Source organism: Ambystoma mexicanum, chromosome 3q, assembly GCF_040938575.1.
Source record: "Ambystoma mexicanum isolate Mex_15411 chromosome 3q, UKY_AmexF1_1, whole genome shotgun sequence".
Classification (NCBI taxonomy): domain Eukaryota; kingdom Metazoa; phylum Chordata; class Amphibia; order Caudata; family Ambystomatidae; genus Ambystoma; species Ambystoma mexicanum.
The window spans coordinates 228,855,499-228,878,816 of NC_090926.1; the positions used below are offsets into that span (position 1 = coordinate 228,855,499).

General features: G+C 48.2%; 1 protein-coding gene across 2 annotated transcripts in view; it reads right to left on the reverse strand.

Moving 5' to 3' along the window:
* Positions 1 to 23,318, reverse strand: part of B4GALNT1 (beta-1,4-N-acetyl-galactosaminyltransferase 1) — a 654,742-nt gene that overhangs the window by 507,362 nt on the left and 124,062 nt on the right. For both annotated transcript variants that reach the window (XM_069653609.1, XM_069653610.1), the window contains exon 2: positions 1,257 to 1,447. In XM_069653609.1, the coding sequence (XP_069509710.1) occupies positions 1,257 to 1,351 (95 nt within the window). In that variant the 5' untranslated portion in view covers positions 1,352 to 1,447. The remainder of the gene's footprint in view (positions 1 to 1,256; positions 1,448 to 23,318) is intronic.

Genomic DNA, 23,318 nt, shown 5'->3' on the forward strand with positions numbered 1-23,318 from the left:
CTGGCAGCAGGACACCTCTTCTGTTTGGAAAGAGTCAGGTGTCCTGCTGCCAGGACAATGAGCGTGCTGAGCAGGAATTGATCAACCCATATTGTCCTACCAGGGGGACACATTTCCCGTTGGGCACCCTCATTGAGGTGCGTAACGGGAGAGGCGTACCACTGACAAAAGAACCTCTGGGGGGGGGCAGCTTGCCCTCCCTGCTCAGTACACCACTGTATACAGGCACAGGATTTCAGAGGAGGGGCCTACCCTAGCAATGCCACTGCTCTCAGCCACGCTAAGTTTGCTGCGCAATGGTTTTAGGCAACAGGATGTACTCCCTTGCCTGTCCCAGCCAGGCCATGCTGCAACCTCCCAACCCCCTGCGACCCTCAGGAGACCCCTCCCCAAACCTCTCCAGCTGCAAAGCGGAATCCGTAAGCCCTGACTGGGGCTTAACGAGTACTTCCCTGTTGTTCACTCTTTGTGTGAGCAAAGCATTCAAAAGCGGGGGGCTATTCAGAAGTGAGGGCCCATTTAACATGCCATTGTTTTGCACAGCGAGTCAATCTGATCGGGGGGGGGGGGGCAGGGGAGAGGTGTGTGTGTGTGTGTGTGTGTGTGTGTGTGTGTGGTGTGTGTGTGCGCGTTCATTCGTTCGTTCGTGCGTGTTTGTGTGTGGGGGGGGTTTCTGGACCCTTTTAGTTTTGGTGGGAATGTGGCTCTAATAATCACGGATGCATTGGTACAAAGATGTACTTGATTTACACTTTAAAAAAACGATTAAAGACATCAAAAAACGTTTACAAGTCCACATGAAATTCTTTTTGATTACCATTGCCCATTTCAAGGACCTGCAACACTTTCCTGGTTATCATTGGATGGAGGGGTGTTGCTAGGTCTGGGAAAGATCTGGGGCTTTGCTAATGTCGCGACGTCTGGACTCGGGGCTAGCTAGCCTTTTGGTTGTAAGCCCCTGAGCTTCTATCCTGGGCTACAACCAAAAGACCAGGGGCTATAGCCCTCTCAGTGCCCCCACCCTAGCAACGCCTCTGATTGGATGGTATTTCACTTTGACAAGTGCATGCCCACTCATGCCCAACTTTGCACATCCCTTAGGTGGCATAAAAGTAATGTGTTCAATCCCTCTTTGATGAATCCTCCTGTGAAAGTCCTTTTGTTAGAATGACGGGAACTCAGGGGAGGCGGTTGCCATGTGGGCCATCACGGTGCTAATGAATATGCATAAACACTGCAGAGGAAGCCACGATTACCTTTGGAAAGAGAACTGCAGATCACTCGGGCGTACTCTTGAGAACCTGCACTGGCTCCTAGACGTGGGGGTTGTGCACAGAACGTCTTCCTGCATTCGTCCTGACGTCTTCTCTGCTGGCCTCCAGGTTCACGTGGGGGATCCTGGTTCACATCCAAGGTTCCTCTCGAGTTCCACGCAGACGTGCCAATCCTGGGGAGAATAAAGAAAGTCTATAAGGCATTATCCAGCAGTCGCGGACCCTAAGAGCATTAGGACGGCGCTACAGCAGGGTAATTCTAGGTGTTCCCCTATACCACCACTACCAGGACGACACCAATGGACGCCAAACCAGATCTGCAAACATCAATTCTGGCCCCATTGCAATGGAGTCTGGCACCAAGAGGACACCTGGCAACCAGCAGATTGTCGCCAGATTGATCCTAAAACATCAGACCTGGCCTTGTTTCAGTGGAGGCAACACCAAAAGGACACAGCATCTCAGGTGGCATAAATGCTTTCACAGACCCTCACGTTACACAATCCAAGAGTGCTTCAAAGCCACAACAGTGGCGCAGCAGTGCTATACATATGCCAGAACCAAAGTAGAACATCACGCCTGCAGAATGCTCCGCCCCCTAAATTCACCATGAAGCTGTTCTGCTGCACTGGAGTTCATTGGCTCTTTCGGGGCACAGGGGGCATGCTCCTTCTGTTTCGGGGGATAGTTGTGAATGCTAAGAATGATCAGACCGGTTACCAAAACCCAGAAACGGAGTCAGATCCCGTGACAAATCCCCACACGTGCTCTTCAGACAGCCCCAAAATAAATAAATCATAATCACTTTTCATGGACTGCAATTCCCAATCCCTAGTGGTCGATGATAGCTTGGAATTGGGTATCGGGACTGTGGAAGGTCCCGCCCCTTGTAAGGCCAGCTGATAGGCAGCAGAATTCCAGATCACGAAGCTGGAGAGAGCCATCCAATGTAATGGTCTCGCTCTAAGGCTCCCTTCCAGGAAGCACCCTTTGCTCTACCACATGGGCCTGTGGCTCTCCAGATGTTTTGGACTAGGACTCCCATGATCACTCACCATTGACCATACTGGCCAGGGATGGTAGGAGTTACAGTCCAAAAGATCAGGAGATCCAAACGTTGCAGACCCCATGGTCCACCAGCGTCACTCCACCGACTGTGCAGAGGGCATCATATATCCCCGTGCCATCATGCCTCCAAGGCGCTGCCAGCTACTATTTATTTATTGCCAATTTGCTGAGCACCAACTGCAAAAGAAGTCGCTTTGTGGTGCTTCCTGCAAAATGGAAATGGGTGCAGGACAGATGATGATTCACAATATTAGGAAAATAGTCAGATCATTAAAATGCAGTAAATCGAGCAAGTAAGTGCAATTAGTTGTTACAAGTGCTCAGTGAAACCTCTTCACTCTTCAAAGGCAGGCACCAGCGTGCATCTTGGGTTAGCTTGACAGGGATATCCGAATTAATTCCCAGACATCCCTAGTACAATAGAAAGGCCACGTCGTGGCAGAATATGTCTCATACCAGCCGGACAAACAGCTGACTCTACCCCAGCTCTGCCCACCTTCAAGAGAGCATTAGAGAATTCATCTGATGTTCCTATAGCTGTACAGGGCAATGCTCCCGAAAGGCGAGTGGGTGATGGTAGACTTACCTGCTGATACTCCTTGCAATAGCAGACTTTACAAAGCCAACCTCGCACGATTTACAATGGAGAACATACTGTACTTCCAGACTGCAAGAGCACTGTCCTGCTGCCTCACCCAAAACCCCAGGTGACTGACTTACAAAGAATTTACAAGGAGAAACTGCGAGGTACCCCTTTCGCGAGACTTGTCAATTCACAAATAATTATCCAGGCATAACTGCGAGGTACCCCTGGGGCGAAACCAGTCAATTCACAAAGAGTTTCCCAGTAGTAACTTAGTTACTCCTGGGGCGAGACTTATCAATTCACAAATACGTTACTCTGACATACTTCTGGACATCACATTTCTTAGTAGGTGTAAGTCATAGTAAGTCAGATGTTTTGCCAGTGAGTACTTTGTGAATTGAATAGTCTGTCTCCAGGAGTATGTTGCAGTTACTACCTGTGACGTAGTTGAGGGTCAGCCCCAAAGAGTGGCATTCGAGCTGAACCTGAACGCACTTATCAGTCACCTTATCCTCACTGGCAACTATTACTTAAATCTTTCAAAGAAAGCAGGTCACTCCCTAAAGGGACACGAAAAAGACATGAATGTTATCCATGAATGTACCCCACATGATCTTGAAGGTCATGTGGGGACACGTGACAGGGAGAATAACTGCTGAACCCATGGCGGAGAGTCAATGATAATATTCTCTTGGTTGGTGGCTGAAGCAGGTGGCAGAATTGCCTTCTAAAAGTCTGCCTAAGTAATGGAAGGTGTAAGGAATCAAGAGTAAGTCGCGGACACAAGGGTAGCATGATGATTAAGACTTTTATTAGGCAAATCAAACGGGCTTGGGAGAAAAGTCCTTACTTGCTCTCACTCTATGAGGGACTTCCCTGCCTCAACAAAACTAACTATTGAACCGTCCTCGTCAGAATGTCCCAAAAAAAAGTTCTCCGTCCTGTGTCCAAATCCTAATCTGACCCTCACACTCTAAACTCAATATAAGGCGAACAGGGAAAAACGTCCCTGATTGTTAACCGGCAGCCTTGATTTACAGTTCCAAACAAAAGTTCCCACAAGAAACCTAAGGTTCTCCAAAAGAAAGGTTCCATACAGCTCAAAGGGGTTGCTTCCCTTCCCTTTGACAGTCTCTAAAGTTCCCAAGAATGTCTCTCCTCTTTATTTAACTTTAGGCCGATTCACAGCCTTGGTTTACTCTCTTGCCAAGGTCTGTGTACCTCATTCATCAGCCAGATATACTTGGTTCACGAACCTGCCAAGTATTTCCACTGTTTTCCCAAAACCACTGGGACAAGGAAGAGTAGGGTTGTTTGTTCCTTGTTTTTATTCTGGTGGACTGGGTGTATTCTTCTTCCCAGATCACCAGCTACTTTAATCCAGTCTTTGGGGCTATGTTCCAACCCCCATCCATTTTGGATTCCCGTAGCCCTTTTCCCGTCCGACTTATCTTGCTTCTCGGGCCTATAGAACTCCCAGGGTCCTCTCACCTTCTGAATACGGCTCTTCCGGGTGCTGCCTGGACATGTGTCGGCAAGACTCCCTGTGTTCTACCATGCCTCTCTGTGTCGGCGATGGCACCCCTCCCGGAAGCGGACTTCCCCCAGGCTCTTCCTTCATCCACATGTTCAAGCCGGGGGACGAAGGCTGAATAGCAGGTCGCCCCATCGATCGCCAACGTTCTTGAATCCAGCTTTTTTCTCCCAGGCTCCTCCATCCTCCAACTTGTTTCTGAGACTGTGGGCTGAACAGATGGTCGCCGATTGGGCTTCTGGCATTCGTGTGTTCGCCTGCTTTTCACTTCTCTGTTCCCGAGAAGATGCAGGGCCCGGCACTCGACTTGCTTCCGAATATGCAATCTCTCTCCTCCAGTCCACCACTACTACTTCTGAACTTCCAACTACTACGATAACTGCTGCTACTGCCACCTTGGCTTTGTCCACCATTGCTTTTTATTCTCAGAGTGCATTCCCTCCTTGGCAAACAGCTAGAACGCTGAGGGTAGTTCTCGTGTTGGTCCCGTACATCCTTATGTAGCCTCCTCGTCACAGTACTTTATACATATGTCACTGGTTCACTTTTTTACAGATATATTGACTTAGATTGTACTAAGGGAGGTTGTGGGACGTTTAAAGCAAGGAGCTGTCTTCTAAGGAGGGTTTCTCCTTAAATACAAAGGGACCATACCCTTGGGTTTGTCACAAAGGATAGCAGCATCCACGCATATGATATGTATGTGTGTGAATGCCAAGTGGTGCGACTGACACCATAGTTAAGACAGAGACCCGCACTTGATTGAGCCATTCGTTGGATTGCACGCACCGGGCACTACTAGGAGTAGGCCACAGACTGGGGACAGAAGGTGCTTCACCTCATTTGGTGAAGGGAATGTGACATTGAGGGGATGTATTACAGAAACGTTGCACATGTGCACGTGCAATCAACACTAGTTCAAAAAACATATTCCTTCAATGTACCTTTGCGCGAGGGCTATGTTTGCTGTAGCCCTAACCCTTTGACCGGGTGCAAATATTCACAGAGAGAATATGTTTGTTGAACTAAAGACATTTTTAGCTCCAGTGCCAATTGCACTGGCTCTGATGCAACATTACTGCGATCTGTCCCCAAGCAGTGTGTATCAAAGAATCCGGCTAGCGCGTTTCTTCTGGTCCCCGCTTCAACCCAGCGAAATAAATATACACAATTGGAAATATAGGGAAATAAGCCAACATGTTTCCATTAAAGGCATTGCAGCTGCAATTAGAGAGAAGCACAAATACGGCGAGTGTCACAACAGCAAAAATGGGGGCAATGGAAGGGTGTCTCGACTTCATTTGTCAAATCGATTGATAAAATGTACCCCGAAGACGATATCAGAAACCTTAAAAAGTAAGTGGGGAGGAGATTTTAATCATATCATCGCAAACCCCTAATGAGCCAAAATGGTGTCCAGTCGCACAGCAGCAAGAACACAATGTGCAGAGTTTTACTTCCTACACAGCTGACATTGATCGCCCCAGAAACAATATCAAGCAGGCAGGGGTGGACTGGGAAACAAAGAGACCCTGGAAATAATGTTCAAAGTGGCCCCATATCATACATTTTCAGCAAGCCCAACCCTTTTCCTTTGAAAATAAAATAGGTTACCACACAAAAGAGGCCCAGGGTGCAGAGGGCTACCGGGAAATCTCCAGAGTTCCCTATAGGCCCGTCCACCCCTTCAAGCAGGACTGAAAGGCACCATCAAGTGTGGGCAATGCGGTAACCCCGACGCAGGTATGCGGCACATACCATGGGGATGCCCAGCCGTAACCAGATCCTGGATACAAGCACTGGATTTTCAGGATGATAAACTGGGTCAGCAGCACGCGAGGGAACCCCGAGGGATCCTATTCCATGATTTGTTATGTCCAAGCACTGGCACATCTGGAGCAACGCGGAGCTCACAGATACCAGATGTTGTGTCCTCGGACAGTGGTGGACGAATATGGGCCCAACTCTTCAACTCTGGGTGGAAACGTGTGCCCTTATGGTGCAATATGAGCATATCATGAACATAGTATGTGGACTCAACCTATACGGGAGTATGGGGAGTCGCACTTGCCAAGCTACAGATTAAGAGGATAACACGGACTTTCTATTCAATCCTGCTTCTTTATATGGTGTTTAATCGTTTTATAGGAAAGTAATGTCTTGTGCCTTGAAAGCGTGAGCCGAGAGAAAGCGGCTGAGCAATAACATTGGGCGACCATTCCATAGTGGTTGTCTTTTAACTGAGGTTACAGTAACTGAGCGTTTTATGAGCAAACTCTATGATTGGCTACTCTGAGTACTTCACACCCTGTATGCACCCTATGTGAACTACTACAGCAAGATACACAGACAAGGTGCGCACGTGCAGCTGTACAGGGACCACTGTGGGAGGACAGCTGGCCTGGGAGTACATAGGGCAGAGTATGGGAAGACCTCTGTGGGACATCGCCTAACCCTCCTTTAAAGGGGGCAGCTCTGTTTTGGAGTGTGCAGCATTTTCAGTGAAACAGACAGAGGTAGTTATGCAAGACTGTTGGCCTAAATCCCCTTCCTCCCTTTATCTTGTTTTTTCGGTCAGGCAGTCATAGTCCTGTTCTCTTGGAACATCTGGAGCCAGATCACCGGTGGAGGATCTGAAAGTCCTAATGGCTCACAGGATCTCTCTCAGAGAGGCTGCATGGATTTCTTCGCGGTCAGACAATTATTGTGGATCCGACATGGTGGGTACCCCTCCCAACACCAGCAGAGAAGTAGCCCTAAAGAACTCACACGCGAAGACCCTCAGCATTTCTTTCTTTACTTCAGTTTGTGGTGTGTAGGCTGTGTAGATAGAAGCCCCAAAAGGCACAAAGGTTGGGTACGGAAGCGCAACGTGTTGTGCAGCAGGCTTCCATCTATGCGGCCTGCAAACCACGAACAAAGACAGCTGAAGCCTACAGCAGATAGGTGGGGGCTGAGGAAGGAGAGAGGCACCACCTCTTTACTCCTGCTCTAGTCCTGCACCTCCTTAATGCAACGCAATGTGCTCGTTCCTCCTCCCGCCATGGTCATGAACCATTCGGATCAGGATGTCGTGTCTGCCCCCTGCCTTCAGCCAAGAGCTGTCTCCTAAGCCTTTCTACTTTTGCTATTAGACCCTCGCTAGCAGGGTCAGACTGGGGCAAGAAATAGGCCCGGCCTCCCAAAAAAAAGTGGCCCACCACTCGCCTCAAAAAAGTGGATCACCCCTCACCCCTCACCTCACGACCCTTCACCTCTGACATCACCAGAAGTGATGTCATGTCACCCCACCCCAAAGTGAAACACGACCTTTCACCCCTTGACAAAACAGGAAGTGGCATCAAATAGCATTGTCCCTAAGTACACTAAATTACTGTGAATCCAAGCAGATGTCCAAGGCCAAATGATAATGTTATTGTATAGCACTTAAGCGTAAGCTCTTTTTTATAGAACAAATATGCATACAGTATCACCCAACCTGTGTTAGTACTCATGTATCGACCTAAGAAGGATGAAAGGCTTTTTGAAAAAAAAAAAATAATGTGAAAATTATTTATTTTTTCCAATTCTTTTTTCTTCCAAACCGCCCCAGGCATGGCCAGAAACCAGCCCTCACTCCCCAGGGACGATTTCGGCCCGGCCACGGGCCGAAAGGCAGAGGGGCCAATCCAACCCTGCTCGCTAGCGTCCTGTTCCTCATCCTGAAGTATCCAGCCAACCCTTTCTGTCTCTCTATAACCACCCCCTCCCAATGTTTTCCACCAATCTCCTACTGATATCTTCAGTCCGACATCCTCCTTTCTCTTCTCTCACTTTCAAACTGCATTCTCACTTGACTGAGGGCCTGGGCTTATATAACACTGGTGTTGATCTTCAACAACAAAGTGATACTTTGCTTGAGATGGCCTCAATCCTCGCACCTGGGGAGTAGGTATTGGAAGGTCCTTGGCAGTACCATGGGTGAGTGTGGAGGGATGTGACACATCTTGGCATTTTGCAGATTTTCCCTCCTTCAGAGGGGCAGCGGGTAAAGTTGAGAGTGCTATTCAAAGGCTGCAAGGAACTATGGATCATCTTCATCCGCCTGCTGAGGTTGGTAAGCATTTATGTCTTGAGGTGAGAATGGTGGTGGTGATGCAGGGAGACCGGATGTTGGCAGCAGAGTTGGGGTGGGATTGGGTGGAGAGACTGTGTTTTCTTTCCTGGATGGGTGGGGAAAAAATAGTCAAGTGCCCATTTGTATAAACTCAGGCAACAGATTCAGTCTGCGGTGGCAGATTGCCGGTGATGTTGGTGGAAATGTGATGGATCCATGAATGGTGGAATTATATAACTGCAGGAGGTTCAGGGTGTCCAGTGAGAATGTTAAGCCCTTAGAGAGGAGAATTTAGTCAAGTGATCTGCTGTGGTCTTGATGCCTATTTATTGTCTGAGAAATGCATTTGACTTTTTTCCAGGTCTCCTGTGTCCTTCTTACATCTTTTCTTTTGTGAGGTGGGAGTACAGATATAAGGCGGTGGACTCAGTCATGAGATATTGAACCCTCAGAGAGGATCAGTTCACTTTGGGGACAGATGTTGTCATCAGGGTTGGCTTGTCCAGAATGGGCAGATGGGTGATGACCTTCTACCGATGGTGCCATTATGGAAGAGCCAGGAACTGAAACAACTGCAGTAAAATAGAAGTGCACAGGAGCTTCTCTCCAGGATCACCGAGCTCCTGTGAATGTCCAATGAGCCATGCCTGGCTGGGGCAGACGGTGCTCCCATCCAGAGATTGAATATTTTGTTCTGTCACAGGCATCTGGTTTGAATCATGAACATTTCTTTTAGAGGGCAATGCTGACATATAGTTATGGGACATGCATCATGAAAATATGCTTTGCAGGCAATGCTGCCATACATTGTTGACACATGCATCAAAAACGTATTTTTTAAATGGAATTATTGACTTATAATGTGGGCACTGGTGTTATGAAAATGCAGCAAATTAAGAGTGCCGGCATATATTGTGCACATCGTCATTGCAAAAATGAGCTTTGAAGGCTGAGAGGAATTATTATGTAAGAATCTACAATGCAGGCCTATTTTGCAAGCACAGTCATCATGAAAGGCCAAAGGGTGTTTTACAGTGCAATGCTGACATATATTCTGGGGTGGGCATCATAAAAGTGTTTTATAATGGCAATACTGGCATATATTGTGAGCTCAGGTATCATAAAGATCTGCTTTACACAACAATTCTGGCCTACGTCGTGGGTCCAGGCATCATACAAAAGTTCCACAATGGCAATTATGGCATATGTTGTATGCATATGCACCAGGAAATGTGCTTTAAATTGGCCCCACTAAATAATTTGTGGGCACAGGTTTCTTCAATGTTGCATTGATGACATATATATTTTTGGTGTGGGCCTCTTGAAGTGTGTCTTTCAGAGCAATGCTGGCATGGCGTGGAAATGCATCATGAAAACATATTTACAGGGTTATCCTGGATTTTTATTTTTGTGGGGACATGCACGATGAAAACATGGTATATTGCGGGCATAGTCATCAAGACAACCTGCACTACATACAAAGAAGTCACAATCAACCATCACTCTTATGTGGTAGAAGAACTCACCATCTCTAATGGCGAATGCACCGAAAAGAAGCCACACCATCACCAGGCTGAAAACATACAACTGTAAGTGGAATAAAATAGATAAAATGTCTTTTGCTGCAATGCATCCGGTCTCTGAAACACTCACCAGCACCAATCAAACTGGCCCTCTCCATCCTACACTTTTGCAAGGATCCAATCATCCTCCTTTTCAAAGAACATCTTCCCAATCGCTGATCGCACCACGCAACCCTACTTCTCCCATCTACCTCTGCTACACCTGCACCAATACTGGTCCAGAACAACATGTTGAAGGTATTTTCCATTTACAAAATCTGCATCAAAGCACCATCTGTGCCATTTCGTGTATCCTTTGCTCCCCTTTCACTTGCCTGCCTTCCACCCTCTCACTGCTCGCCCGCCCACCACTAGATTGGCTGCATGGTGTGGGTCAAGTGACCCTGAAATCTGCATTCCAAATACCCTCCCAGGAGAGCCTCTACCTGGGTATCCGACAATGGGCTGAGGCTAACGGGGTCTCCCTTTTGCCTGTTCGCCGGTTCACCTAGTGCCCAAGTGCTGAGACAACTCCTGGTCCTGGCTCCGCTAACATCATGCAAAGGACGATGATCCCTTTAGCCTAGACATGTGCTACTGCTATCCAGGACCCAGTTCTCCCAAGATGCAACCCATTTCTGCATGGTATTCTATTCTGTCCAACATCAATAGCTCCCTTGGCAAGCACATTGCATGGTTCTAGAGTGTGCTTTATATTGTTGCCTCCCATCTAAGTACCCCATGAAACGTGCAATGTATTGGCTGTGCATTGTGCACCATACTGTGTCTCACATCTAGGTATATTTCAGAAATCTTACCCCTGTATAATGGGCCCTATGATGATCCCTCCAAGGTATCCCTTAGAAAGCGTTTTGCATTCTCTCTGTATTATTTTATACATCTTTTATATCTAAGAAAAAGCATTGCTGTATATTTGTGCTCTTTTGGGTTCACACATAGAGAGCCCTAAGAAAGCATATTCCATTGTTTCCGCAATGTACACTATTGTATTCACATCTGGGCTTCCTGAAGAAAGCACATTACATTGTCCTATTGTGTGCCCTATTGTGTTTCAATTCTAGGCATCCCTAAGAAACCCATTACAATTTCATATCTCAAACTCCCTCACTCACCAAATGCTGGCTAAATGCGCCGACACAAACAGCTAGAGAAAATCCGATACAACAATCTAAAAATTTAAAAACTTCACATCTCTTGACTCAACGTGCAAACTTCATCAACCGGCCCAAGCACCCTGACAAATCTAACACCGAGGTTGCCCATCTGGCAAGAAAACACCTTGGTGATACAAATCAATGTCCATCTATAAAACACACAACTGCAGACGCCAGTTGCTCTTGGTTCTACACACAGCAACAGCTAAGCACAACTCCTTGGGCCTCATTAGGACCCTGGCGGAGAGGGTTATACGCCAGCGCAGTGCATGGCGTACCTCTCCGCCATACTACGAGTTCCCGTAGCGCCATGGCGGCCTTTTCCGGCTGGTTTTACCAGGCGGAGAAAACCATGGCGCTACGGGACCTCGTTGTTAATTACGCCACCGTATTTTACGGTGGCGTAATTAACTCCTTCCCCACTCCCATTATACCCTATGGGGCAAAAATGGGAATGGGGAAGGGTAAAATGGGGAATGGGGATTCACCGCTCCGCCAAGGTCGGAATGGGGCGGTGAATCCGCCAACCCCCATGGCGCTATCGGCGGCTTTCCGCCATGCTTCGCGGTGCATTTAGCACCGCGAAGTACGCCTGGGTCCTAATGAGGCCCCTTGTCTTTTCCCTCGCCCCCACTTAACAACCCGACCTCCCACTTTCCTTGGAGGCCATGCAAACAGCAACAGTTTGTGGTATAATCACATGACAAAGCATAACATAACATTATAAAAACATGCTTTATAGGGCAAGTCTGAAAAATACTTTGGTCCCAGAAATCATGAACATGTGTTATAGTGGCAATACTAGCATATATACTGTGCTCAGAGGCACTAATAAAATGCTGTACACTGGCATTGCTGGCATATTCTGTGGGCATAGAAATCATGTTACTGGCCCTCATTACGACCCTGGCGGAAAGTGACTGACCGGAGCGCCACAGCGTAAATAGCGTTTCCGCCATTGCACGAAGGAGCAAAGTGCGGCCCATTCCGACCCATCGGGCACGAGCACCACGCCACGGCGGAAGTGCAAAGTCCGCGATGGCGGAAATGACCCCAAAACGGCCCACACCGCCGCCATACGGCGCCCTAGGTGCTATACCGCCACCCCTCTTAGCGGTCACCGCAGTGTGCGCCTACCGGAAAGTACGGTGACCGGAAATATACGGAAACGGAAGTAAAAACATGGGCCCGGAACGGGAAACATCCCGCCGTACACCTATAAAACCACTAAAACCACACAACCACAAAAATCACTACCCTGAAACACACCCCAACCCGTCACCCACCCTAGCGAAACCAAGAAAAATGGGAAAAGTAGCGAAGAAAGCGTGCGACCGCAAGCGGCAGGTCCACTTCTCCCGTGAGGAACTCACCGTGCTAACAGAGACCCTCCAGGAGAATGCTGCCGTCGTCTTCTCCACGCAAATGACCAGAACGGCACTTGCAAACAAGAAGACCATATGGGCTCTGGTGGCACAGCGGGTAAGTGCGGTGGGGACCGCACCCCGCACCCCACAGCAATGCCGCAAGCGATGGGACGACCTGCGGATACGCGTCCGCAGCATACTCTCTGCCAACCGCAACATTGCCACAGCCACCGGGGGAGGTCCTGAATCACCCATCAAGTTGACCCCCTGGGAAGAAATCTGTGCCTCCACCATCGGAATGGAGAGCATAGAGGGAGTCGGAGGGATGGAGAAAGGAGTGCAGACATCCGAAGATTCAGGTAGGTGGGCCCGATAAAACAATGCCAAATCCACACAGTCCATCCATGTGAAGTACCATGCGTCCACATAGTGCAACAGAAACACATGTCCAGGAGAACGTCCACACACATCGGCCTGATAGCGCACGTTAAAACCCACAATAAATACATAAATAATTAAAAACCCCTAATACACGCACTACACGTGCAGCAGGCACACCCTAACTGCAGGCTGCCAAACAACTGCACCCTCACTCCACACACAAATTAAAGCACCTCCAAGGCCCCGACCCAAATCACCCTCAGGTACCACCCCAAAGCATGTGATACAATGCCATTCCAATTCCCACAGACCCATCAATAACCCTCGCCCTCCTTTACTCCACCACAGGGTCCGATCCAAACGACGAGCTACAGGACACCCCTACCAGCACACCTGCAAAGAGGGCCAAGACCAACGGCCAGAGACCCTCCACCTCAGCTGCACGCATCAAGACACGGCAGCAGCACACATCAGGTGGCAGCACAGAGGAGGGAACATCAACAGGCACCCCAGCAGCCAGCATGCCCACAACACCACCACCACAGGTCCCCCCAATGGATGCCACAGAAGGCACTGCCTCTGGTGGCAGCAGCACCATAGGTGACACCCCATTGATGGCAGCATGCTCGGACACAGAAAACGGGGATGTCGAAGTCAGATCCATCCATGACCTGTCCCAATCCCCCTGTCTGTCCCATCCCGTACAACATGAGGATACCACGCAGGGGCACCCACAAGACGACGACTGGCCATCCCCCACAAGCCCTGTGGCAAGGCAACATGAGGACAACAGCCCCTCTGTGGCACCCCCGCAAATGGCCATGGCCCAGCAGAGGCAACAGTCCCTCGACCAGTTAATCGTACAACAGCAGCAACTGGCCACACTCCTCAAGGACCATGCCGATTAATGTGGGGGCACTAAGGCAGACATAGAAACATCAACTGAGACACTTAGGGCAGAAATGGAGAGAGGTACAGAGACGCTAAGGGCACAAATGGAGAGTAGCACCGAGAGCCTGAGAGTCCAAATGGAGAGTAGCACCGAGAACCTGAGAGTCCAAATGGAGAGTAGCACCGAGAGCCTGAGAGTCCAAATGGAGAGAAGCACCGAGAGCCTGGGGGGGGAACTGCATGCGACGTCCAAAGACGTATGTGCCGAACTTGCCGCAGTGCGCCGTGTGCTCACTGAGCTCTCGCAAACCCTTAGGGACATGCATGGACGTGAGCAGGCAGACACATCATCCGTTGCAAGTTCCGTCCAGGGCAGCCCCCAACGTAGATCTGGAAGGAACCTGCGCTCCACAGGCAGGGGTGCCCCTGATACCCGCAGAGGGGGCTTGCAATAGTGACAGCCCACTGACAATGAGCATCTTTGGACACTGGTGTTCGGGGGGGAGGTAGGAGGGTGGAGGGGGTGTGTTGGGCTCACTTGGGTGGCGGGTCGATAGGGTGTTCAACATGACATCACATATGCCATAAAAAGTGCACGATCAACCAATGAGATGTGTGGACATTGATCTTTGTGTACTAGGCCATCATAGGCGTACAGTCCATATTGTGCATGTCCCAGACACACGCAGTGCCACGAGTCCCGTGTCCATGTATCAGCCACCAGGCGTGAGTGCTAGAAGCATACATCAATGAGATGCTGACGAATGTCACGGGCCTCCGGTGCCTCGCAGACTCCATGAGGTGCTGCCACATCCCCACCCTCATCATGACCATCATCAGGTGCTTGCAGTTCTGCGTCAGGGGGCATGGGCACATTTCTACGTACGCACATGTTGTGGAGCATGACACATGCCATGACCATCTTTGCAACCTTCTCATGGCGGTACAGGAGTGCCCCGCCAGACCTGCTGAGGCAGCGGAAACGAGTCTTCAGTAGGCCGAATGCCTGTTCAATGACTACACGGGTACGTGAGTGGGCATGGTTGTAGTCCTCCTCATGCTGGTCCCGTGGGTTCCGGACTGGTGTGAGGAGCCATCTCTTCAGTGGATATCCAGCATCACCTGTATGTGGACGAGAAACGTATGATGTGGAATGCCATTGATACGTACGCACACCCCCCCCCCCTTCCTGCCAGGTCATTGCCAATTCACATACCCCACATAATCATGCATGTAATGAGACTCACCGAGTAGCCAGGATCTGTTCCCTGCGTGTCGCTCCATGTAGCGTGGTATTGTAGAGTTCCTCAAGACCATAGAATCATGGGTTGATCCAGGGAATCGGGCACAACAATGTGTAATGATCCTGTTGGAGTCACACACCATTTGTACATTCAGGGAATGAAATTGTTTTCGGTTGCGGTACTGGGCCTCCATGGCATGTGGGACGACCAATTCCACATGGGTGCAGTCGATGGCACCAATGCAACCCGGTATGCCGGCAAGTGCATGGAATCCCACTTTTGTGTTGGTAATTTCCTGCTCCGAGCGTGGTAGAGAGATGTAGTCGTCTGCGTGCTGCAGGAGGGCATCGAGCACTTGCAATAGTGTCCGTGAGAACAGTGGCTGAGAAATGCCATGCAACTGTCCGACTGTGTGCTGGTAGGTGCCTGTGGCCAGGAAGTGGAGTACAGACACCACCTTCAGTAGGGGTGGGATGGCGGTTGGGCTATCTATCATGCTGACAAGGTCAGCCTGTGTCATGTCCACAATGGCGGCTATGGTGTCCCGGTCCAGACGGTAGAGGGTGTGGATCTGCTCATCAGTGAGGTTGAACGGATGTGCTCGGAGGCGTGGGATTGCGGGCTGCCTGCGTGGTGGTAGTGGCTGTGCTGGTGGGCCTTGCTGGCCCTGCCTTGGCCTCCTCCTCCTCCTGCGTCTCCTCCGTGCGGCTGGTTGTAGTTGGTGTTCGTCTTCTTCTTGGAGTTGGAGCACTTGCAGTGCTATCAGGTCCCCCAGGGCCAACATCGCGAGTCCTGCCGGTAGCATTTCGGTGTGGTTGTGGGAGGAGACTGGCTGTGCAATTTATGTGTTTTCAGGCTGTATGGCCTCCACCTGTGGTGATTAATTCCACCTGTGCAAACTGCTCTCCCCTTTGGCCGAGCACGTCCCGCGCACAACGCTGCAATTCGGGGAATGGCATCTTGCTATTGCAATCATGTATTTGTACCCGATGGCCGTGTAAGATTGGTTGATATGTTCATTCTGCTGTGGTCCCATTGTTTCACATACTATCTGTGCAGTCGCGAACAGACTTGTGAAGGGTCAGTGGAACGTAGTACTCGAGTAACGGTGGGCCCTCATGCATCACTGTACCGAGTTGCAACGACGGGCGGGGCGTCCCATTTGTGGGTGAAGGCAGTTGCCATTTTCACACACAGCCGCACTCGATGGAATAATTAGTGATTTCAAACGGCCACAGATGCCTTTTCGACGTGATGTTGCAAATGAGGAATTCGAAGGGCGGCGCTTTCGGTTTCCAGCTAGCGGCGAGGAGATGCCCACAGGTCTGACTGCAAATATAACGTTCTATTGTTCAATGTCCTTGAGACAGGGCCCATGGCGAGGAAGCAATGATTGATATGAATAGTTTGGGATGCGCAATAGCTACGTGGGCGATGAGGCCGGCCGTTCCCAAATACATGTTACTTCACAACACTGGAATTACGGGCTGGGGCACTGTGGATTTTGCAGGCTGCATAACGCACAGACTCAATGGATGTTTCTAATGTTATGTGAGTAATTATTCAGGCGTTTTGATCCCGGGATGAGGGAATGATGAATGGATGCATGGGCAGGTGATTTGATACAGAGTTTGCCATGTACAGGGCTTCTTGGGATCTATCCGCCTCCCCTACGCTATGTGATGCAGGGCTGCCATAGTGGGACCATCGTCTATCTGGCCTTGTTGAGCCCTCCCTGTCTCGACGCGCCCTCAGACACTTGTGTCCATGCACGTTAACATTCCCATCTGATGGATTCTGTTTTGACAGTCGCATGCACAGGTACACTCGTTTGTGATGGTGTTTGCACCTCGATATAGATGGTTATGAGTCGCAAGTGGTTTTGGGGTGGTGATGATCCTTTGGAGTGGGCTAGCATGCATATGGCTGTGGATTTCGTGTGATCATTGAAGTGAGTTGTTGGAATGTAGTTCTGATGGCCATTCTGTTCTTTTTCTTTTCTTTTGGTTGACAGGTATCTCCTCCCCTTTTGCCACTGCCATCTGTATGCCACTCCTGCAGATGGGTTTTACTCCCGACACCTGCTGCTTCGTGTTAATCAGTGGAGCAGTATTACGATCTTATGGGACGATCGCCAATGGCCCACATGCCCTTACGCAGTACTGGTGGCTCGGAGCAACATTTCGGCCTTTCAGCTGGACTAGTGCCTCCCCATTGGGACGGCCCTGTGGTTCTGTGCGCTTCCATGTTGCCTTTTCGTACGTGAATGTGGCTCTGTGTACCATGGGGGAACAGGGCGACACACAAGTAGTGGCTGGTCATTTCTTGTGGATGCAGCCCACAATGGTGATTGGTGTTTTGGAGTTCATGGCCTGATGGCTGTATGGGCTTGGTGACTTTGATGTGCATTAAATTTCTATTCTGATTTGGCCCGTGTAGCGTTTTTCTTTGCAAGTGATGTGGCATATGCCTATTTGGGGGGCGATGTATTGTGAGGAGATCTGCATTGGGTTCCAGCTTCGGAGTTTAGTTGCGTGGTACTGTACTGGGCGCGTTTGCCTACTAAGCCCGTGAGGTCAGGGATGGGGGCTGCCAATATGACAGTTTGAATGTTGTCATGCTCAGGGGCGGGGGATTGGGTTTTGTGTAACAGATGCCGGTCAGCCAGGTGGACTGGTGGAATGATGTGATTCTCGGAATATTGCTGGTCACAGGTGCCTGTGTTTGCGTGCGTTTCTTGGTAGGGGACTGTGGTCATGTCCATTGGGATGGCTTCTGTATTCGTGCCATCTGTGCCCTGCAGCTCCCATTGGCCCCTCTTGTGTTTCTTTTGTTCGTTGCCATGCATGGGTGACTTGTACATTTCAATGGTTGCATTGTGACTTCATTGCACCTACGGGGAGTTGTACTTTGTGGGCAGGGAGCGGTGTACAGGCACTCAGTGGGGCCGTTTACGGTTGATTCGCGATGCCGTACTTCTCACCATGGCGGAATGGTACATTACGCCATGCCTGATGGCGTTAGGTACATGTCCGCTAGGGTCGGAATTGGCGTACCCTTGCGCCATGGTGGTGTTTGCGGTTTCGCATGGCGCGCGCGCGCGTGCTTGGTGCAGTTAGCGTTGGCGTTCACTACGGTGTCGCTAATGGCTTCGTACTTTGCGGTGACGGGTCATAGTCGCACCGAGCGCTATTCGATGGCGGTATTGCATTTCCGCCATCGTTTTCCGATTTCCGCAAGGGTCGTAATGAGGGCCACTGTGTTTTACAGGAAAATGTTGGCCTTAATGGAGTGTGCTTTACAGTGGCAATGATGGCATATATTTGTGGCAGCAGTATAAAATGCACTGTTCCAGACCATTGTTTTAAAATATTTCTTGAGTAAAACACCCGCTTGCCCCAAACACCAATGGATAAATTACTTATGCCAAAACACACAAAACCTTCACCAGCCACCACTTTAAAATTAGTGGGATGTAGTGAGACTTGAAGGCTTCTGGTAGCATGGTTTTGGAAGAAATCCATTCAGGGGCCTCCTCTGGAGTGGGGGTAATACAATAAATAGGCTTAACTGTAGAATTGTCATAGCTGAAACACCCGAAAGATATATCCCTGATTGAAATTGTTAAAGCCTGCAGCCTTTTAATACCCCATCAACAATGTGCCATTCTCCCTTATTTTCATTGTTTTGGGGGAATGTGAATATTGGGGTTGTTATTGCTATGGGCTATCAGGAATTTGGCAATGTCTAAGGATCTTCTTGACAGCATCTTGTAGGACATTTAATTGCAAATGTGAAGTGTGTCTGTGTCTTCTGTACCAGCTGGCAGTCTAACCCCAAGTAGTTGCAGTGGCCAGGATACGCACGCACAGACATGCATGTGGTTCCACATTTGGGGATGTCTATGCAAGGGAGGCTACTAGGTTAGTAAGAAAGAATTTCTAAAGTGAAAGACCATGTGACAAGACACCTCAGCTGGAATTGTGCAGGATGTCCCTTCTGTGCCTGGTCAACCCTTTCCCACCATCTGACATATTTAGATCCGTAGTACAAGCACTTTTCTTGTGGCACATCTATGGTGGAAATACTTTGCCGGTAGTCATGACAACAACTGCGTAGAGGCCCTTCAAGTCAGCTCTTCGTGCAGCTGCTGAGGTGCTGCATCGAGAAAGAGAATATGGCAATTTGTCACCTGTCCCTGGAGGTCTCCTATAGAAGTATTCTCTTCAAATCGGGCCATCTGGCGTAGAAGGCTGTTCCTCTGCAGCAGCCTCCACATTTAGCTCTTGTGGTGAGACTTTATGGGGAAGGGGAAGCCATGTTTCACAGAGTAAACAGTCTCTGCAAGAAGGTCACAGCTCAGAATGAGTCTTTCTCTTTAACTTATCCGCCATTTTACTTATTCTCCATTTTGAAGTTAGCCCCCTCGCTTTTTTTTTTCCGGCGCCAGTTAAAGACATTTCTATTCCCCAGTTTATCGTCTACTTTGCAGGTGGCTGGGGTTTTTGTTGCTGTATTTACGATCATGCTCAGGGTGAGGAGGTGGTGAGGGCTTTGTAGGGATTCTTTTATATGTAATAATTGTATTTCATATTGTATTTTTATATTGTTTTGTGGACATTCCCAAATTGTACAGCACTGTGTCAACCATTCTTTGGGCAGGTTTGCATTTATTATAAATACTTCTACATGCTTTTAATTTTAATATAATAAATAAAATAAATACAATAAATTAAAATACTCACAGGCATAATGACAGAGATCAGAAACGCGTGGACTAAGTTTCCAGCCCAGCTGGAAGAAAAACAACTGACAACAATGGTGAAAGCCTGCGAGTGGTCAGGGCGTGCTAGCTAGCTTACCACTATTCTTACCACTATCCTTCCCTAAAGAAGATACGACATGGTGAAAGGGAAAGGCAGCCCTGGAATAGTCACTGATTGGGTCTGAGTAGACGCAGCAGTGCCTACATACCACAAGTGTATCTAAATCAGAGGCCTGCCACCTCCGGCTCTCCAGATGTTTTCAATATGACTTCCATGATCCCTCGGCATTGCCTATGCTGGCTAGGGCTGATGGGAGCTGTAGTTCAAAACGTGTTGTCGCGTCAAACAGTGCAGACTGCCGGTCTCGGAGCTCACTCTATAAATGCATACCATTTAAATAGTTACTGAAAGTGCAGCAGGTAAAAGATTGGAGGTCACCTGAGGCCGAGGCATGCTGCTCCAGATGTGACCTGATGTATGCAATAATTATGCACAATATGCACAACTGTCTTGATCTGTTGGCTTTATGGAATAAGGTAGTGGTGTGCTTTGGTGATATTAAAGATTTGTCATTGCTTGCATCCTTTATGCTGTGGTCACTAGGAGGGATCAGAACCAGGAATTTGGGGTAAACTTACAGTCTCATTCATAGCAGCGGGGCAGATACAGGCTAAAAGGCTAGTTGCTATCAGTTGGAAATCCAAGACTGCCATTGCTCTCTGCATGGGCCACAGCCAAGAGGTAAATGACACAACTCAAGGGGAGGATGTGCGGCAAGGGCCTTTTCACACAATCTGGGGACACATTTTAGCATCCTTGAACCACTTGTCTGATGATCTAGTGCCATGAAGTCCTTAGTTGTGGAGCATCAATGGTCAAATGAATGGCCGCAGGGAGAGCGCTAGGTTGCCACAGCAAGGAATTGCTCCGAGCACTGATGTCTTGCGACCCGGCGAAGCAAGCTATCAATGCTTGCTCGGACTGTGACGTGCTGCTCCCCATAAACTGGATTTAACTCTGACATGGATGTGATGGACTGTGATTGTTCTCCTACGTGCAATCATTTATATTGAGTTTAGTGGTGTTAGTATTAATTTGAAAACAGCAGCAGTACATAAAAAGGTAACATATCTGCTTTAAAATCATAAAATGTGTTGTATACGTTAGTGAAAACAATCACTTTGCTTGTAAATAATTATGAAGCTCCATATGTAAGAACTAAGGTCTTTTGGCAGTTTTGCACAGTTCTGCTGGCTCGTGCCTTTTCCTTTGGCTTTGGCTTTGCAGTATCTTTAACATCTGTAATTCCCCAAGGTAATGGTTTGTAGTATTGGACGTGTTGATTTCATTACTGTCATGACATGTTGTGACTTGCTTGTGAAATCATTGTGGGTATCATTCCAGAGGATTGAGATGCGGGTAGGGGGTAATAGAGGAGGAATTTGCAACTAATTCCTCGGTGTCAGTGATGATTGGACTAAAATAGGCATTGCTTATTTGTTATGCCTTTGAGTGAACATTTTTAAATATTATACATTATCTCATGTATGATAAAGATAACCCTTGAATTTATTGGTGTCTTCTAAATGTTTGTATTTTTTTATTTATTTTTAAAAATATTTGTTAGATTTTTACAACAAATATACATTTCCAATACATATGGATTTCAGTAACATTCCTTACGTATGATATTTTAAACATATTAATATTTCATATTAGTATAAAATACCATCTGGCACCATCTTGTAATCTTATGCAATGAGCTAATAACCTCACAGCGATACTTTCATATTAAATCCAATGTGAAAAAGGAATAAAATAAATTGACACACACAAACACAACAACAAAACAAAAAAAGAAAAACACACCCTAAAAAATTATTCACTCATATAGACTATTGAAAGGACTCCAAATTGAAAGATATATATCTTCACGGCCCTTATTTACTAATGACAATTTCTCATATTTTGATAATATTTGCATTTCTACCAACCAGTCTAACATAACAGTTTTTTTCCTGCTTTTCCAAACTCTAAGTATTGTATTGTATGGTATTGTATTTGGTTATTTATATAGCGCTGTTTCCCCACTTGTGTGGCCTATGCGCTTTTTCCTTGGTTGAACGCCCTTGGTGACCGCAGTCAATGTGTTTGGAAATTCTAGGGGTTTAGCTTAGGGTATGCTTGTGTGCATATTGCCGTTCTAGGACTTGGGTGGTTGGCAAAGCTCCACTAAGCAGCCCAAGGGAGGTCAGGCACATGGGTGGGTGCTGTTGAAGGTTGGAGGGTTAGAGATTGATTGCTTTTGTTGAGAGAGTCTACGTGAGGCCAGTTACAGCAAATATCTTTCGGGCGGTGGTCGCTGTATGCTAGCGGCAGAGGTGTTCCGGTACGTCAGGTGTTTCGGTCTGGACAGTTATGTGTGCACTAGACCGGATGTGCTTAGCCGTAGGTGTATTCTTTCGTGCATGGATGCTTGGCCGTGCCTGCGGCCTGTGTCCACACTAGTGGTGTGAGATATACGTACCGTAGGCTGCAGGATTGCTCGGCTGGGGCAATATATGTCCAGGTCTGGAATTGAGAGGCCTTTACCAGTGGGCCTAGCTTTCATAAAGTAGCAGTTATCCGAATATGTTAAGCAGAGATGGAGGCTACACCTAGTTTCTTGAGTCCTGTATAGTGGGAGAGAGGCCTAGACCTAACAGTACAGTTTGAGTAGAAGGCCAAGCAAAGCCAGATGCAAGAGTCTAGTATAGTGGGAGAAAGACCTACTCCAGACAATGCAATTTGAGTACAAGACCAAACATAGCTAGAGCCTACACCTAACAGTGCAGTTTGAGTACAAGACCAAAGAAAGCTAGATTTGAGAGTCCTGTATAGTGGGAGAGAGGCCTACACCTAACAGTGCAATTTGAGTACAAGGCTAGGCACAGCTAGATGTGAGTGTCCTGTATATTCGGAGAAAGGCCAACACCTGACAATGAAATTTGAGTACAAGACCAAACACAGTTAGAGCCTACACCTAACAGTGCGGCTTGAGTACAAGACCAAACACAGCTATATTTGAGAGTCCTGTATAGTGGGAGAGAGGCCTACTCCTAACAGTGCAATTTGAGTACAAGGATAGGCAAAGCTACATTTGAGTGTCCTGTATATTCGGAGAAAGGCCTACACCTAACAATGCAATTTGAGTACACACCTATACACAGCTAAATTTGAGTGCCCTGTATAGTGGGAGAGAGGCCTACCTACACCTAACAATGCAATTTGAGTACAAGACCAAACACAGCTAGAGCCTACACCTAACAGTGCAGCTTGAGTACAAGACCAAACACAGCTATATTTGAGAGTCCTGTATAGTGGGAGAGAGGCCT